General features: G+C 42.8%; 1 protein-coding gene across 1 annotated transcript in view; it reads left to right on the forward strand.

Annotated features, from left to right (window-relative positions):
• The window catches only part of IBTK (inhibitor of Bruton tyrosine kinase), a 183,793-nt gene that overhangs the window by 78,238 nt on the left and 87,231 nt on the right, over positions 1-18,324 (forward strand). Inside the window, 3 exon segments of the mRNA XM_030188611.1 lie at positions 1,017-1,099; positions 1,182-1,219; positions 14,569-14,665. Of these exon segments, the coding sequence (XP_030044471.1) occupies positions 1,017-1,099; positions 1,182-1,219; positions 14,569-14,665 (218 nt within the window).

Raw genomic sequence — 18,324 nt, forward strand, 5'->3', positions numbered from 1 at the left:
CAGTCTCCACTCCCACCCCATCACTCTTCAGTCTTAGGGCACTATTTCTGTGCATTTTATTTCCAAACTACTATCCTTGGACTGGGCTTCCTCTCACCCAGGGACCCTCTCAGTCACTACCCCCAGTGACTCTCCATAGGGATTTACTCTCCTAGTAATCCCCAACCTAACAGGGGGTTACATAAAGTTAGGCACGGTTTACAGAGTATGCATAGCATCCTGTCCCCAGTACTAAAATTTAGGCACAACCATTTACACCAACAAAATCCTGGTGTAAATGCCCGCGCCTTACCTAGGCACAGATTGGGCGTACTCCATAACAGTGTGTGTAATTTTTAGGAGCGCTCATGACCCACCTATGCCCCCCATGGCCATGCCCCCATCTCCTTTGTGATCCGCACATTAGATTTTACGCACACCACTTTACAGGATATGTTTAGAAAGTTTCACGCGTAAATTCTGATTAGTGCCAATTAGTGTTGATTGCTTCTTAGTGGCTAATTATTGGTTCTGATTGGCTTGTTAAGCAATTAAGTTGCACACGCAAATTGGCTACGTGTGCTGATTTTTATGTACAACTTTAGTCACTGTTTATAGAATTGGGGTATGTACTAACTATAAATATTCAGTGTAGATAATGGGCTATCTCCCGCTGAATTTAACATTTAGCTATCTAAATGCTATTTAACTGTCCAGGAGCTGTTCTTGGCTGGTTAAATAGCTCTGAGTATTGCCCGGATGGACTACTTTTTTAGGTATCAAAGTGAAAAATTCTTTGGTTAGGCTCTATATTAATTGTTTGTTCAAGGAGTAAAGAAAGGAAACTCAACTTTATGTAGTTGTACAACTCAGACTGATTTATCATCCAGTATTCCCTGTAATATAACCATAATTTTGTTGGCCTATTAGCAAGGTGTCTTTTTAGTACACTGTAGTCTTCTTGCCCAGATTACCATGGTGTATTTTTTTTTCTGTGATTTAACAACAAATGCTAATTCATCTTTAATTGCCCATAGCTCCTCTCTCTGTGATGTAACACTTAAATCAAAAGATGGAAAGGAATTCCGCTGCCACAAGTGTGTGCTCTGTGCAAGACTTGGTACGTACATAATGACTGAGCTATCCAGTAACTTCGTGTATTCATTGCCCATAAAACTGAACTTTTCATTTTTTCTTTGCAGAGTATTTTCACAGCATGCTAAGCAGTACTTGGATTGAGGTAAGCTATGTTATTGCACAGCGTACTTCTTTATAAATTTTCTTTTCTTAAGTTCAGTTTGCCCAATATTCAAAACGATTTAGCCAGCCGCTGAGTGGTTAAATCACTTGATCAGGGCTAGCCACTAATATTCAGCCGCACTTAACTGGCTAAGTGCCGCTGAATATGGAGGTTAGAGCCAAACACAAAACCGTCTCTCTTGAGAGTAGAGTTAGCACTTGGCCACTTAAGTGCTGATATTCAGCACTTAAGCAGCGAGGGTTAGCACATAAATGGGACCAAATAAATGTCTGTCCTATCTTTATGCGGTAACCCATGGCTGCTTATATAATGAATATCAACTTAAGTGGATATGTGTTAGCCGGCTTAAAAATAACTGGATATTCAAAGTTGAAGCCTGCATAGGACCTGGCTTTAAATATCTGGAAATAACTCGTGTCAGCGATGAGCAAAACGCTCACTGCCAATAGCTGAATATTTTCCTTGGTGAATTTTAGTAACACTTCTACTACTACTTAACATTTCTAAAGCGCTACTAGGGTTACGCAGCGCTGTACAATTTAACATAGAGGGACAGTCCCTGCTCAAAGAGCTTACAATCTAAAAGACAAGTGAACGATCAGTCCGGTAGGGGCAGTCAAATTGGGGCCGTCTGGATTTGCTGAACGGTAGGAGTTAGGTGCCGAACGCAGCATTGAAGAGGTGGGTTTTAAGCAAAGACTTGAAGATGGGCAGGGAGGGGGCTTGGAGTATGGGCTCAGGAAGGTTGTTCCAAGCATAGAGTGAGGCGAGGCAGAATGAGCGGAGCCTGGAGTTGGCGGTGGTGGAGAAGGGTACTGAGAGGAGGGATTTGTCCTGTGAACGGAGGTTACGGGCGGGAACGTAAGGGGAGATGAGGGTAGAAAAGTAGTGAGGGGCAGCAGCCTGAGTGCATTTGTAGGTAAGAAGGAGAAGCTTGAATTGAATGCGGTATCTGATTGGAAGCCAGTGAAGTGACCTGAGGAGAGGGGTGATATGAGTATATCAGTTCTGGCGGAATATAAGACATGCAGCAGAGTTCTGAACAGATTGAAGGGGGGATAGATGGCTAAATGGGAGGCCGGTGAGGAGTAAGTTGCAGTAGTGAAGGTGAGAGGTAATGAGAGCGTGGACGAGAGTTCGGATGGTGTGTTCAGAGAGGAAAGGGCGAATTTTGCTGATGTTAAAGAGGAAGAAGATACATGTGTTTCAAAACTTAGCTTTTAAATTAGTCCAAAGTACATATATATGAGACTGCTTTTAAAAATACATATTGTACAGTTTCATAAGTAATAAAATATTCACAATTAGCACTCAGAGAAATTGTCTCTTGGTGAACATCAAGAAGTTTTTTGCTACTTTTCCGGGTGGCTCAGGAGACATCTGAGAACAGCCAAGTCTGACTGAGAAATGAAACCCAGTGCCTCTTAATAACCCCCCCCCCCCCCCCCCAAACCATAAATACATAAAAATACAAGAAATCCAGGGCAGACTCTCTGTCCTGTGAAAGCACAAATGATACCAACAGAGTGACACATTAGATTACTTCTTCCATAGAAGCCTCGAGCAATTCCATAAAGCCTAAATTATCTGCAGATAGGTCATTTTTCTGCTAGACTTCTGTTCCTTGGCTTTCCTTACCCTCAGAAGGTGGCAAATAAAATCCGCACTTATTGGAGAGAACACTTCCTTAGGAATTTTGAGCACTTCAGTAAGATATTGTTTTTAAAAATACCTAGAGCTGAAAATACAAGCAAGACAGGAAAATTGAGCACACATAACTTCAACAGCCTAGAAAAGTTTTCTAATTTTTCATCTTAAATAGGTTCTAGTTTTATCCTATAAGAAACTTGTACCCGTTGCTCCAGTTTTTCCAAAATTTTCTTCTGTTTTTGACATCATTTTCTCCAGAGCTTAAGCACACACACAAATATCAGAAAACAATACAACAAAGAAAGAAAAAGATCACCATGGAAGCCAGCCCATCCCAAATCATATCCAAAGTCACAGTGATAGATCTTGCCAAGGGCTTCTATTGACTGTTTTCCAGTCAACTCCGAGGCCTCAGACTCCTCTAATAATGGAGAACAAAAACTTCTTTTGATGACAACTAAGAGATTACCCTGGGGACAGAGCATTGCCACAGTGCCCCTCAGCTGTATCATTCATTTGCATCAAAGTCAACTGTTTCCCAACAATGCTCTGTGCTACTGCAATTTCTGGTAGCTTTCACTGCTGTTTTATGTCATCCTGGAAGCACTCATGGCACAGGTAAATGTCAACATCACATCTCACTCGAGCAGATTGGTTGTTTCTCTAGCCACTCCCTCACCACATCCATCAGATGCTAACAAGTGAGCATAAAACAAATCCAGGTGCAGACATCTGTTCCTGTGGATCCATAGCTGGACCTGAGATACCCTTGGTCCTCCTTTTCTTTTCCCCATCATCAACATGGTAAGACAACTGAAGCAAAGTGTCACTTTGTCATTCTTCTTTATCACTTTGAGTACTTTTTTCTAAGCATTTAGGCAGATACTCTGGCTATATGGATGTAGCATGGTGCAGGGCATGTGCTAGGGGAGTTCAAATTGTACTGAGAAGAGAGACTGTGGAGCTAAAAATTCTATATAAACCTCATCATTAAAATGTTTTATGACTAGCTGTAAATATGTATCATTTTGTCTTTTTTCAGCCCCTTGCAGTAAATGAGGTTAAACTGTTATAAATAAAGATTCAATAAAACAAACACTTTCTGTATAATATGCTTTTTCACTTCATTCAGTGTATACATTTTTTCAGTATTTTCAAGTAAACTCACAGGTAACTGAGGGATGTTTAATTGTGCTAACCACTCCACAGTCTCCCGCTGATTCATTCAGGATTTGGATGTATATATATATATATATATATATATATATATATACTTAGAGGAGCGACTACGAGGGTCAAAAATTTACATCAGGCGTGGATGCTGTTCAAAAACACCATCCTGGAAGCCCAGGCCAACATCATCACACAGTCGCTTGTTTGCAAGAAACAAAATTAACAGATCAAGAACATATGAAATTGTGTCAAGGTTTTTCTTCAGCTACTCGGAAAAAGGCTGGTGCGGCTGTGTTGATTTGCAAGAATTTACTGTGTGAGGTAAAGCTGGTGTGTAAAGATGTGTGTGTTGAGCTATTGTTTTGATCATTCTTATGGGAGGGCGGCTTCGACAGAACAGAATACTGTTAGGGGTGTACCTTACTTATGCTGTATGCTGGGTCTGGTTGATCCTTGGCAATTGCGTCTGACTTAGAGAGATTACGTTCATCTTTCTCGGGTTCATCATACTTGATCCTGAATTGACTATTTGTTACTGTCTCAGTCCTTGTTCTCTAGAGTTCAGAAGGCTGAGATTGGTCCGATGGTGGTCTCGGATCACTCTCTCATTTGGGTGCAGCTAGATATGGGGGAGATTGGTCAAGCTAATGGTGGATGGAGATTTCCTGTATATTTATCCCATGAGAAAGGATTTTCAGATTTATTTATCACGAAAATGGCAGGACTTCCTACACTTTAATGAACAACATTGAGATATCCCCCTGTTTCTTTGGGAAATTGCAAAGGCTGTCTTCCGTGGGGTTATAATTGCATATGTTGTTACCCACACGAAGCACATAGCCCAGGATATTGTCCATCTCGAAATGAAACTTTCTCTTTCAAAGAGGACTCTTATTCATAATCCTACCAGGGATTCTGAGGAAGCCATTTTAGCTGCTCAGTCGGTACTTAATGCACTTATTCATGAGAAAACACGGAAGGTGCTTTTTTATCGGAAGTACCATTATTATTGCTATGGGAACCGACCTGGTCGTAGCACAAGTGATTAAACGTTGTTAGGGTTCATGATATATTGCTAGTTTGAGAACTTCAACAGGGCATATAGTGACCAAACCACAGGATATCGCATCTCAGTTTTGTGCTGTTTTTGGAAATTTTATGCAGTGCCTGTAAACAATGTTGGTCCGCAACTGTTGGATTATTTGGAGGACTCTAGATTGCCAGTTCTTTCTCTGGCTGATCAGGCACGTTTAACTGCACCTTTGCCAGCAAAGGAGATACAATTGGGCATTAAGCAGTTGAAGAGTCACACGGCTCTGGGGCCAGATGGGTTTTCTTCAGAATGTTTCAAAATGCTATCGGCTCATCTGGCTGGATCCTTGCTAGCCTATTACTAGGTGGCTATAGATTGTGGTTCGTTTCTGTTGTATGCTAATGGTGCATTTATTTCATTCCTAAACCAGGCAAGCCTACTATGCAGTGTGACTCTTATTGCCCGTTCTCATTGTTGAATGTTGATCATAAGATTTTGGCCTGTGTTTTGTCCAACCGTTTCACGCTCCTGTTACTGTTGTTGATTGGAGATCATCAGCTTGGATTTTTCCAGGGTAGGCATTCTGTCATGAATGTCTGCAAGGTACTGTTGGCAATGTTGAGAGCTGAACAGAATGGGGTATTAAGTATGATAGTTGGTTTGGATGCCGAAAAGGCTTTCAGTTGTGTTCATTGGTCTTGTCTGTTTCACACTCTCCGTTATATAGGTATTTTGGGCTGGTTTTATCAAGTCATGGCTACAGGACTTGATAAAACTTTATCAACTCCGTGGGCTGCAGTTTTGGTTAAAGATATTTGTAAGGAGCCCCTTTCTGATTGAGTATGGTACCCGACAAGGCTGTCCATTGTCCTCCTTGTTGTTCACACTTATATCATCCTCAAAAGAGGCTCCAGATAAATGGGATCCAGATATTACAGGTCTTCAGCTTGGCTCAACATCCTTGAAAATACTAGCTTATATTGTGTTAAGCGCAATGGACGAGTTTATTTTATTCTCTGGTCTCTCTTTTAACTTCCATAAGTCTTTAACTCCTCCGTTGCAAGATGATATTCAGCAAAGTTGGGAAGGAGTATTTCCGCTTACTTGGGCGGTGGATATATTACAGTACCTAGACCTGTAGATTCCTCAGGATCTTACAAGGCTCTATAGTTTGAATGTACAGCCTCTTTTTATGTTTCCCATTCAGAAGTTTCAATCTTGGCAGCACTTTCCTATTTCTCTGTCTGGTTGGTTAGTTTTTTTATTTTTTTTTTTAGCATGATGCTTCTGCCGAAATGGCTGTATATATTGCAGATGCTGAATACATGTCTTAATTCCCACCATGGTCGGACCTTCAATAGAGAGTGGACTAAATTTTTGTTGCAAGGTAGGAGGGCACACTTGCTGTTATCTACAGAGTTTCTTCCTAAGAACAAGAGTGGTTTGGGCTGAGGCATATCACGGATTGGTTCCAAGATATCTCACATTTTTCAGTAACGTGCGGAGGTCTGCTTGGGAGAACTGTGGTGTTCAGTAGTTGACTCCATGCCCCACCCACCTTTTCGTTACCTCAGTTTATCTGTTCACTTTTTTATAACCGTCTTTGTGTGACTTGGCGTAGTGTAAATAAGATGCTTGCATTAGAGTCTCTCGTTACCCCTTTGTTATCTATCTGTGGGAATGGGGCATTTCCCCCAGGCTTATTGGATGTACCTTTTTGCACTGTGCTCGACAACGGGTGGTATATCTTTTTCAGGTGGGGACAGAAGCTGGAAATATTAAGTCATAAGTACATAAGTAATGCCACACTGGGAAAAGGGTCCATCGAACCCAGCATCCTGTCCACGATAGCGGCCAATCCAGGCCAAGGGCACCTGGCAAGCTTCCCAAATGTACAAACATGCTATACATGTTATTCCTGGATTTGTGGATTTTTCCCAAGTCCATTTAGTAGTGGTTTATGGACTTGTCCTTTAGGAAACCATCTAACCCCTTTTTAAACTCTGCTAAGCTAACCGCCTTCACCACGTTCTCCGGCAACAAATTCCAGAGTTTAATTATGCGTTGGGTGAAGAAACTTTTTCTCCGATTTGTTTTAAATTTACTACAATGTAGTTTCATCGCATGTCCCCTAGTCCTAGTATTTTTGGAAAGCGTGAACAGACGCTTCACATCCACCTGTTCCACTCCACTCATTATTTTATATACCTCTATCATGCCTCCCCTCAGCCGTCTCTTCTCCAAGCTGAAAAGCCCTAGCCTTCTTAGTCTTTCTTCATAGGGAAGTCGTCCCATCCCCGCTATCATTTTAGTCGGCCTTCGCTGCATCTTTTCCAATTCTACTATATCTTTCTTGAGATGCGGTGACCAGAACTGAACACAGTACTCAAGGTGCAGTCGCACCATGGAGCGATACAACGGCATTATAACATTCTCATACCTGTTTTCCATACCTTTCCTAATAATACCCAACATTCTATTCGCTTTCCTAGCCGCAGCAGCACACTGAGCAGAAGGTTTCAGTGTATTATCGACGACGATGACGACACCCAGATCCCTTTCTTGGTCCGTAACTCCTAACGTCGAACCTTGCATGACGTAGCTATAATTCGGGTTCTTTTTTCCCACATGCATCACCTTGCACTTGCTCACATTAAATGTCATCTGCCATTTAGCCTCCCAGTCTCGTAAGGTCCTTCTGTAATTTTTCACAATCCTGTCGTGAGTTAACGACTTTGAATAACTTTGTGTCATCAGCAAATTTAATTACCTCACTAGTCACTCCCATCTCTAAATCATTTATAAATATATTAAAAAGCAGCGGTCCTAGCACAGACCCCTGAGGAACCCCACTAACTACCCTTCTCCATTGTGAATACTGCCCATTTAACCCCACTCTCTGTTTCCTATCCTTCAACCAGTTTTTAATCCACAATAGGACATTTCCTCTTATCCCATGACCCTCCAATTTCCTCTGTAGCCTTTCATGAGGTACCTTGTCAAACGCCTTTTGAAAATCCAGTCGTTTGCAGATCTTCAGACTGCTTGTGGTTTGGATGATATGGCTTTATTCTCCTACTGGCAATGTATTATTCTTACCGCCTTGTTCTCTTTCTGCGTCCTCTCATGAGAAACTGCTAGATGCCTATTGGTTAGATGCTGAACAGTTGGTCCCATTCAAATGTTATATCAAAACCTGCAGGAGACATTACCTGAGCTAGATTATGATTGTTGTGTACAAAGATGGACAGTAGATCTGGGAATTCACCTCTCTACTGAGCATTTCAAACGTTGCATACTGAATTGCGGGCAGTTGACGAGAAATGTAGTTCATGGAGAAATGCAATATAGATTTCTATTGCACATACCTGTATATATTTCTTCATCGTGCCTTTCTGGCCACCTTACGAGCAGATGCTGTGTGTCTTAAATACACTCAGAGTCCCATCACCCTGGGTCATGTTTTCTGGGCTTCAAGAGTGTGAACATTTTGGCATGAAGCAGCATTGCATGTTTCTGCTCTGTGGTGACCTGCTCCTCTTATGTTATTCCATCATATCACTGAACACAAGATGACAAATAGAAACAACTGAGGCAGCAACAAAAAGACAAGAGTAGGCAGTTTTATTAATAACCAGTGCTGCAATATACATTTTGTACCCAACAAAAGAGCATGTTTCACAAAACCCATTTATACCCTTGGAGCAGGACAAGAAAAGGCAATCTGATTGAACAACATAAGAGGAGCAGGTCACCAGGTCCACCACCACAGAGCAAAAACATGCAATGCTCCTGCAGGAGTTAGATGTATTGCTGAGCCATTAGAATTAAAAAAAGTATGGAATAATCATGGAGGATCCATAATGGTGACAAAGTGAGGAGAATGCCAGAAATTAGTTGGGGGGGGGGGGAGGGGGGTCTCTGGTGTTGCACCATGAGTAAAACAGGGCAGTTGTTCTTATCTGGTGCCATATTCCATTATAGTGGTAGGAAACTAGACTGAGAGGATGCAGTACTCAAACAGCCCCCACTTCTGCCCTCAAGAGCAGGAGCAAGGGGGGAGAGAGAAGGATAGAACAGAGGGTGGAGAAATGAAGCATGAACTAGCGAGAATGCAGGCTTTGATACCATCAATTTTCAGCTCTTCAGAAACTAGCCAGGTTGGAACTGGCAAGTTTGTGGTATCTGGATACTGTCCAGCAAAGCAGTGGAGTTCTAGGTGACTGTGTTTAGGCAGTATTCTTTCTAGTTCAGGTAGCAGTTTGTATTATCACAAGACTTAAAGTTGAGATATGAGTGTGCTGTATTAAGTTTGGAATTTTATATGATCATCTACATAAGTACATAAGTACATAAGTAATGCCATACTGGGAAAAGACCAAGGGTCCATCGAGCCCAGCATCCTGTCCACGACAGCGGCCAATCCAGGCCAAGGGCACCTGGCAAGCTTCCCAAACGTACAAACATTCTATACATGTTATTCCTGGAATTTTGGATTTTTCCAAGTCCGTTTAGTAGCGGTTTATGGACTTGTCCTTTAGGAAACCGTCCAACCCCTTTTTAAACTCTGCTAAGCTAACCGCCTTCACCACTTTCTCCGGCAACGAATTCCAGAGTTTAATTACACGTTGGGTGAAGAAAAATTTTCTCCGATTTGTTTTAAATTTACTACACTGTAGTTTCATCGCATGCCCCCTAGTCCTAGTATTTTTGGAAAGCGTGAACAGAAGCTTCACATCCACCTGTTCCACTCCACTCATTATTTTATATACCTCTATCATGTCTCCCCTCAGCCGTCTCTTCTCCAAGCTGTATAGCCCTAGCCTCCTTAGTCTTTCTTCATAGGGAAGTCGTTCCATCCCCGCTATCATTTTAGTCGCCCTTCGCTGCACCTTTTCCAATTCTACTATATCTTTCTTGAGATGCGGCGACCAGAATTGAACACAATACTCAAGGTGCGGTCGCACCATGGAGCGATACAACGGCATTATAACATCCTCACACCTGTTTTCCATACCTTTCCTAATAATACCCAGCATTCTATTCGCTTTCTTAGCCGCAGCAGCACACTGAGCAGAAGGTTTCAGTGTGTTATCGACGACGACACCCAGATCCCTTTCTTGGTCCGTAACTCCTAACGTGGAACCTTGCATGACGTAGCTATAATTCGGGTTCTTTTTTCCCACATGCATCACCTTGCACTTGCTCACATTAAACATCATCTGCCATTTAGCCGCCCAGTCTCCCAGTCTCGTAAGGTCCTCTTGTAATTTTTCACAGTCCTGTCGTGATTTAACGACTTTGAATAACTTTGTGTCATCAGCAAATTTAATTACCTCGCTAGTTACTCCCATCTCTAAATCATTTATAAATATATTAAAAAGCAGCGGTCCTAGCACGGACCCCTGAGGAACCCCACTAACTACCCTTCTCCATTGTGAATACTGCCCATTTAAGCCCACTCTCTGTTTCCTATCCTTCAACCAGTTTTTAATCCACAATAGGACATTTCCTCCTATCCCATGACCCTCCAATTTCCTCTGTAGCCTTTCATGAGGTACCTTGTCAAACGCCTTTTGAAAATCCAGATACACAATATCAACCGACTCCCCTTTGTCCACATGTTTATTCACTCCTTCAAAGAATTGAAGTAAATTGGTCAGGCAAGATTTCCCCACACAAAAGCCATGCTGACTTGGTCTCAGTAATCCATGTCCTCGGATGTGCTCTGTAATTTTGTTTTTAATAATAGCCTCTACCATTTTCCCAGGCACCGACGTCAGACTCACTGGTCTATAATTTCCTGGATCTCCCCTGGAGCCTTTTTTAAAAATGGGCGTTACATTGGCCACCCTCCAATCTTCCGGTACCACGCTCGATTTTAAGGATAAGTTGCATATCACTAGCAGTAGCTCCGCAAGCTCGTTTTTCAGTTCTATCAGTACTCTAGGATGAATACCATCCGGTCCAGGAGATTTGCTACTCTTCAGTTTGCCGAACTGCCCCATTACGTCCTCCAGGTTTACCGTGAAGTCAGTAAGTTTCTCCGACTCGTCCTCTTGAAATACCATTTCCGACACCGGTATCCCACCCAAATCTTCCTCGGTGAAGACTGAAGCAAAGAATTCATTCAGTCTCTCCGCTACGTCTTTGTCTTCCTTGATCGCCCCTTTTACCCCTCGGTCATCCAGCGGCCCAACCGATTCTTTTGCCGGCTTCCTGCTTTTAATATACCGAAAAAATTTTTTAATATGTTTTTTTGCCTCTAATGCTATCTTTTTTTCATACTCCCTCTTGGCCTTCTTAATCTGCGCCTTGCATTTGCTTTGACACTCCTTATGCTGTTTCTTGTTATTTTCAGACTGTTCCTTCTTCCATTTTCTGAAGGCGTTTCTTTTAGCCCTAATAGCTTCCTTCACCTCACTTTTCAACCAGGCCGGGTGTCTTTTGGACTTCCGTCTTTCTTTTCTAATTTGCGGAATATGTATGGCCTGGGCCTCTAGGATGGTATTTTTGAACAGCGTCCACGCCTGTTGTACAGTTTTTACTCTCTCAGTTGCCCCCCTAAGTTTTTTTTTTACCGTTCTTCTCATTTTATCATAGTCTCCTTTTTTAAAGTTAAACGCTACCCAGGATAGTAAAGAACCAATAAGGTAGGAAACAAAAAGTGACTTGGGTCAGGAATGATATCATACAAGCGCTCAAGTTTCTATAGTTATCAGCTTTGATATATGTTTTTTGCAATGTAGACAGCAGTATCTGGGTAGACTAGATTGGCCAGTTGGTCTGTTGCTACCATTATTCACAGTGTATGACTTCCAGAACTGGATATAATTCTCCAGATGAGAGTACACTAATGACCTCTGCAGAGGCATCATAACTCTCTTTTTTCATTTCTGCTTGTTGTACTCTACTCTTTGCATACTAACAGTCCATTGATTCCAGCTACCAATTTTATTGTATTGTAACTACCATGAGTACGTCAGATTTGACATGGCCAAGGTACTACTACTACTTAACATTTCTAGAGTGCTACAAGGGCTACGCAGCGCTGTACAAATTAACAAAGAAGGACGGTCCCTGCTCAAAAGAGCTTACAATCTAAAGGACGAAGTATCAAGTTGGGGCAGTCTAGATTTCCTGAGTAGAGGTGTAGTGGTTAGGTGCCGAAGGTGACATTGAAGAGGTGGGCTTTGAGCAATGATTTGAAGATGGGCAGGGAGGGGGCCTGGCGTATGGGCTCAGGGAGTTTGTTCCAAGCATGGGGTGAGGCGAGGCAGAAAGGGCGGAGCCTGGAGTTGGCGGTGGTGGAGAAGGGTACTGAAAGGAGGGATTTGTCTTGAGAGCGGAGGTTATGGGTAGGAACGTAAGGGGAGATGAGGGTAGAGAGGTAAGGAGGGGCTGCAGATCGAGTGCATTTGTAGGTTAGTAGAAGAAGCTTGAACTGTATGCGGTATCTGATCGGAAGCCAGTGAAGTGACTTGAGGAGAGGGGTGATATGAGTATATCGGTCAAGGCGGAAGATAAGACGTGCAGCAGAGTTCTGAACGGACTGAAGGGGGGATAGATGGCTAAGTGGTAGGCCAGTGAGGAGTAGGTTGCAGTAGTCAAGGCGAGAGGTAATGAGAGAGTGGATGAGAGTTCGGGTGGTGTGCTCAGAGAGGAAGGGGCGAATTTTGCTAATGTTATAGAGGAAGAAGCGACAGGTCTTGGCTATCTGCTGGATATGCGCAGAGAAGGAGAGGGAGGAGTCGAAGATGACACCGAGGTTGCGGGCAGATGAGACGGGGATGATGAGGGTGTTATCAACTGAGATAGTGAAGGGAGAGGAGAAGTGGGCTTGGGTGGGAAGACAATAAGTTCGGTCTTGGCCATGTTCAGTTTCAGGTGGCGGTTGGACATCCAGGCAGCAATGTCGGATAAGCAGGCCGATACTTTGGCCTGGGTTTCCGCAGTGATGTCTGGTGTGGAGCGATAGAGCTGGGTGTCGTCAGCATAAAGATGATAGTGGAAGCCATGAGATGAGATCAGGGAGCCCAGGGAAGAGGTGTAGATTGAAAAAAGAAGGGGTCCAAGGACAGATCCCTGAGGAACTCCAACAGAGAGCGGGATAGGGGTGGAGGACGAACCATGAGAGTGTACTCTGAAGGTACGATGGGAGAGATAAGAGGAGAACCAGGAGAGGACAGAGCCCTGGAACCCAAAAGAGGACAGTGTGTCAAGAAGTAAGTTGTGATTGACAGTGTCAAAAGCGGCGGATAGGTCTAGGAGGATGAGGATGGAGTAGTGACCTTTGGATTTGGCAAGGAACAGGTCATTGCAGACTTTAGATAGTGCCATTTCTGTCGAGTGTAGGGGGCGAAAGCCGGATTGAAGCGGATCGAGGATGGCATGAGAGGAGAGAAAAATCAAGGCAGCGGCTGTGAACGGTGCGTTCAAGTATCTTGGAGAGGAAGGGTAGGAGGGAAATGGAGCGGTAGTTGGAGGGACAGGTGGGGTCAAGTGATGGTTTTTTGAGGAGTGGTGTGACTATAACATGCTTGAAGGTGTCCGGGACAGTTGCAGTGGAGAGAGAGAGGTTGAGGATATGACAGATGGGGGGGGGGGTGATAGTAGGAGAGATGGTGTTAAGTAAGTTGGTGGGGATGGGGTCTGAGGAACAGGTGGTGCATTTTGAGGAGGAGAGGAGATGGGCGGTTTCCTCTTCGGTGATATCAAGAAAAGTGGAGAAGGAGGCCTGGGTTGGTTGGTTGAGGGAGTGGGTTATAGGGTGAAGAGGAGATGGTTTGGTGGTGAATTCGAGGTTGATCTTCTGCACCTTGTTGTGGAAGAAGTCAGCCAGTGATTGAGGAGAAAGTGAGGGGGGGTGGGAGCGGAGGGTACTTTGAGGAGTGAGTTAAGGGTGGCAAAGAGACGACGAGGGTTAGAGCTGAGGGAATTAGTCAATTGGGTGTAATAGTCCTGTTTGGCGAGGAATAGGGAGGACTGGAAGGAGGATATCATGAATTTGTAGTGAATGAAATCAGTGTGGGTGTGAGATTTCCTCCAGAGGCGTTCAGCCGAACGGGCACAGGAGCAAAGGTATCGGGTGCAAGGGGTCAGCCAGGGCTGGGGATTAGTACACGTTGTGGGACAGGAGATGGACAGTGCAAGGGTGTCCAGAGCAGAGGAAAGAGCGGCATTATAAGTGGAGACCGCTTTGTCAACAGACTCGGAGGACATGATGGAAGGGAGGAGATCAGAGATACTGGAGGATAAGGTGGGAGGGTCGACAGCCTGGAGATTCCTGGAAGTAGTGGTTAGTGTTGGGCGGGACTGAGGGGGAGGGTGATGAAGTGTGAAGATGAGCAGGTGATGATCAGAAAGAGGAAGAGCTGAGCCCCAAAAGTGATTTTGAACATCTTATTTCATGTTTATTTCATGATGGAGACTCCTTTTCGTTATACATTGTACTTCCATCTTGTATGTTTAGGCTTCCAGCTGTGCAGCTCTGGAAATACCAATTCATGCTGATATTCTCCAAGTGATCCTTGACTATATTTATACAGATGAAGCTCCAGCTGTAAAAGGTATGCAGAACAAAATGATACATTTTGTCTTCCTTATAGATATAGATAAATTAGACTAAATATATATTTATATATAAATGAGACCCGATATTCAAAGCTCCTTATTCAGGTAGCAGGCTTTATGTTGGGACAAACAGTATTCAGCGCTGGCATTCAGATGATTATCTAGGTAAGTTAGGACAGGAAAAATGCTGTCTTGTGCTATCCTTATAATGGTGCTGAATATCACCATTATCCAGACGTTGGTGATGGTCAACATCATACCTGGATAGTTAGCACTAGTATACAAATGTTATTTATTTTTTATTGGGATTTATTAATCACCTTTATGAAGAAATTCACCCAAGGCGGTGTATAGCAGGTACAGTTTAACATAAAATTTACCATTTTGTTAACAGCATAGTTAGAATGGTAAAAATGGCCAAATATAAACATGAATATAATAAATGAGGTAAACTTGAGAGCAGCAAATTAAAACTTAATAATAGGGCTACCATGAAACAGTATCAAAAATATACTGTGACAGTGTACTGGCCCACAATAGAAGAAAACCCTTACCAACACATTTAACAGCACTGAAATTCAAATAATAGAAATACAACGCAATGTCAGCATAATACTAGTGAAACATCTAATAAGCACGTGTTAGAATATTCAAATCACGTAGATATGATGTTAATGCTTTTCTACAACACAGCTACAGAATTTAAATATTTCCCCTATCCTTGTTCCTAAAGTTTCTGTTAGATGTGCTTGCCAGAGACATTATGCAAGGGTTTAATGCTGCTCAAATAATTCTATTGTAGTCCTGTTGTGAAAGTAGCAATTCGTTTTTATTTCTTCTACGTATTAGGGTAGTTTTCACCGTTGTACATCTTTCACACACCGTGTTTTATTAGGGTGAGTTCATGTTTTGATAGTAGTTTTATTTTATTGTAACACTTTTTTTGTCTTTTGGAAAATTCAACAGAAGGCTTAGAATGGGTGGGTTAAGGAGTGGAGATTTTGTATTAATACCTTACTGCTGAGTGGGAATTTCTGTTTTGTTTGATGCCTTAAATAAAAAATTTATACTTCAAAAAATAAAATACAGAAATTATTCAACAGAACAAATGGGCTCACAGCATATCAACATAGTACAATTCTGCCTGCAAAACCATCACTAACCAACAATGACTTTATTATTTAAGTCAAAATCAAAAGTTATATCAGTCAGTTAAAAACCCCATAACAAGATAGTACTCCTTATCTTGCTATAGGGAATAATTAAACAACCTTCCAGAATAAAATAAAGGGCCCCATTTACTAAGCCGCACTGTAGGTGCACAAACTTAGCGCATGCTAATGCTAGAGACACCCATGGGAATATAATGGGTGTCTCTATTGTTAGCACGCCTACAGCACAGCTTAGTAAAGAGGGCGCAAAGTGCGTGCAGCCCACCTCAATTTGAGGAGTGCCAACACTTCTTGTCTACATCAGATTCAGACTATCCAGGAAAGTTAGATAAAGAAGAAAACCAAATTACTGGTAAGCCCTGAAGGAAAGTATATAGAAAGAAAAGAAGGAATGGACCCCTCAACTTGGAAAGGTCTGAAAGAAAGGTTTTCAAACCTTCTCAAACCTGTCCAACTTCCCTCTTAGATTCCAATTCAATTTCTCCATATACACAATCTCCCTTATTTTGTTCAACCATTCTAGTTTAGTAGGGCCCGAGGCTCTTCTCCAAGCTCTAACTATAGGACTCTGCCAGTGAGTAATAGGATCAGTACTAAATGCAGCAACTCCATCCCTTCCTCCTTGGTCTGCCATCTAAGAGTTTGACCCTAGTAAAAAGAAAAGGTGTTAAGAATATTTTCTTTAGAAATCTATTGAATGACATTCCAGACTAAGGATCAGAAGGCGCGGATAGCCGAGCATAGCCACCATACATGATTGAATGAGGTTACACATTTCCAATAGAAGGGGCACAAAAAGCCCCTATCCTATTTATTACTTGTCTATGAGGCAAAATATAACCTTAATATTAATTTCAATTATGTGTCAACCAGGGATAAAAATAAGCAGCTGTGAACATAATCCCAAATTTGTGCCAAAAAGAAGTCATCCCCCTGCTGATCTGTCAGATCCTTCCTTATTGACATACCTGCATCTGTGGGTGGCAGCAAGTTCAGCAGTAGCTTTATATAGACATGCTGGGACGCACTGAGAGGGAAGCAACGCGAGAGGAGACGAAGATGAACCTGCCTGCTGCGTGCGTGCCTGCCTCACTGCTGCCTTCATTTCCAGACCGGTTCGCCGACTTGGAGAGGGGAGGGCAGGGGAGAGGGGGTACATGCTGGACAGGGAGGGCAGGGGAGGAGAGAGAGAATCGCTTGGCAGGGAGGGCAGGGGAGGGGAGAGAGAATCGCTGGACAGGGAGGGCAGGGGAGGGGAGAGAGAATCGCAGGACCTGCGGAAAAAGGTGCCGGTACGCCGTACCGACGCGTACCGGCACAAAAAAAGCACTGATCCTCATGCTCAGGACTTTTAGAAATATTTTATAATTTGTCAATGTCAGTATGGCTCTTATTGACTGCTAGTTTCCCCCAAGAAAGGTTCAATGTGGTGTACAGCCATACAAAATTGTCAAGAATCTATGACAATAAAAAACAAAAATTACAACAGAATAAAACAGTATTAAGCTATTTAAAGACATTATTCCTAATATATAGAATGTTGTACATTTAAAAAAATGTTTATTGAATTCCTATTGCAAAAAAACAGAGCAATACAGCAAACATATCAAGTAACAAGTAAAATGCCAAACAAAGCAAAAGTCATACCAGCACTCCTTGGTATGATACTACAGGAAAGCTAGGCATTGCAAATTATGCTCAGTCTCCTCCCCTTACCCTCCATCCCCCAGAGGATGGCTCCTGACAAGCACAAGCACATAGAACATGAGGAAGAATGCTCCTCATGGAACTCCCTGACTGGAGCATCAAAGGGTAAATGGCTCCCACACTTCGGTGAAGTATTTCACTTGGTTTCGGCGCAAAGCAGTCAATTTAGACATATGACAAACATAGTCCACCGTAAGAGTTGCTGTCAGGAAGGTATAGTAGGCTGCTTCCATCTTGCTGCTAAGGCTATTTGACCCGCTGTGATTATAGTATAAACCAGTGTGCAAAACTTGCCTGGCAACCCTAGAGGCTTAATGTTCAACAGTCCACACCCCAACATGGGGGCAATGACAAACCAATAATCTCTGAGATCAACATAGTCCAGTAGCGTTGTGCCCCCGGATAGGACCACCGATATAAATAAAAGTACCCATGGGAGCCAACTTTTCAAAACTATTGAGGGTGCCAAGCCCAGTGGAAATAACTCCTCTCTGGACATATACAAGGAATTTTCTCAAAATTGGGGGTGCTCAATCACCCACAGAGCTGGTTCTTATGAAATACCCCATGACCTACTTCCCCTCCTGCAAAGATCTGAGGAGGAAGCATAAATAGCATGTATATGGTACAGGGTGTAGTACCACATATATAGCATTTTATACCCATTTTCTACCATACGGCTATCGACAGACACTTTAAGCAATCTATTGAGAGTTTTCTCCCAGTCTTGTATAGAATACCCTTTCCCCAACACTGCCTCCCATTGGGGAATGTAT

Source organism: Microcaecilia unicolor, unplaced genomic scaffold (assembly GCF_901765095.1).
Source record: "Microcaecilia unicolor unplaced genomic scaffold, aMicUni1.1, whole genome shotgun sequence".
In the NCBI taxonomy this organism is placed as follows: Eukaryota; Metazoa; Chordata; class Amphibia; order Gymnophiona; family Siphonopidae; genus Microcaecilia; species Microcaecilia unicolor.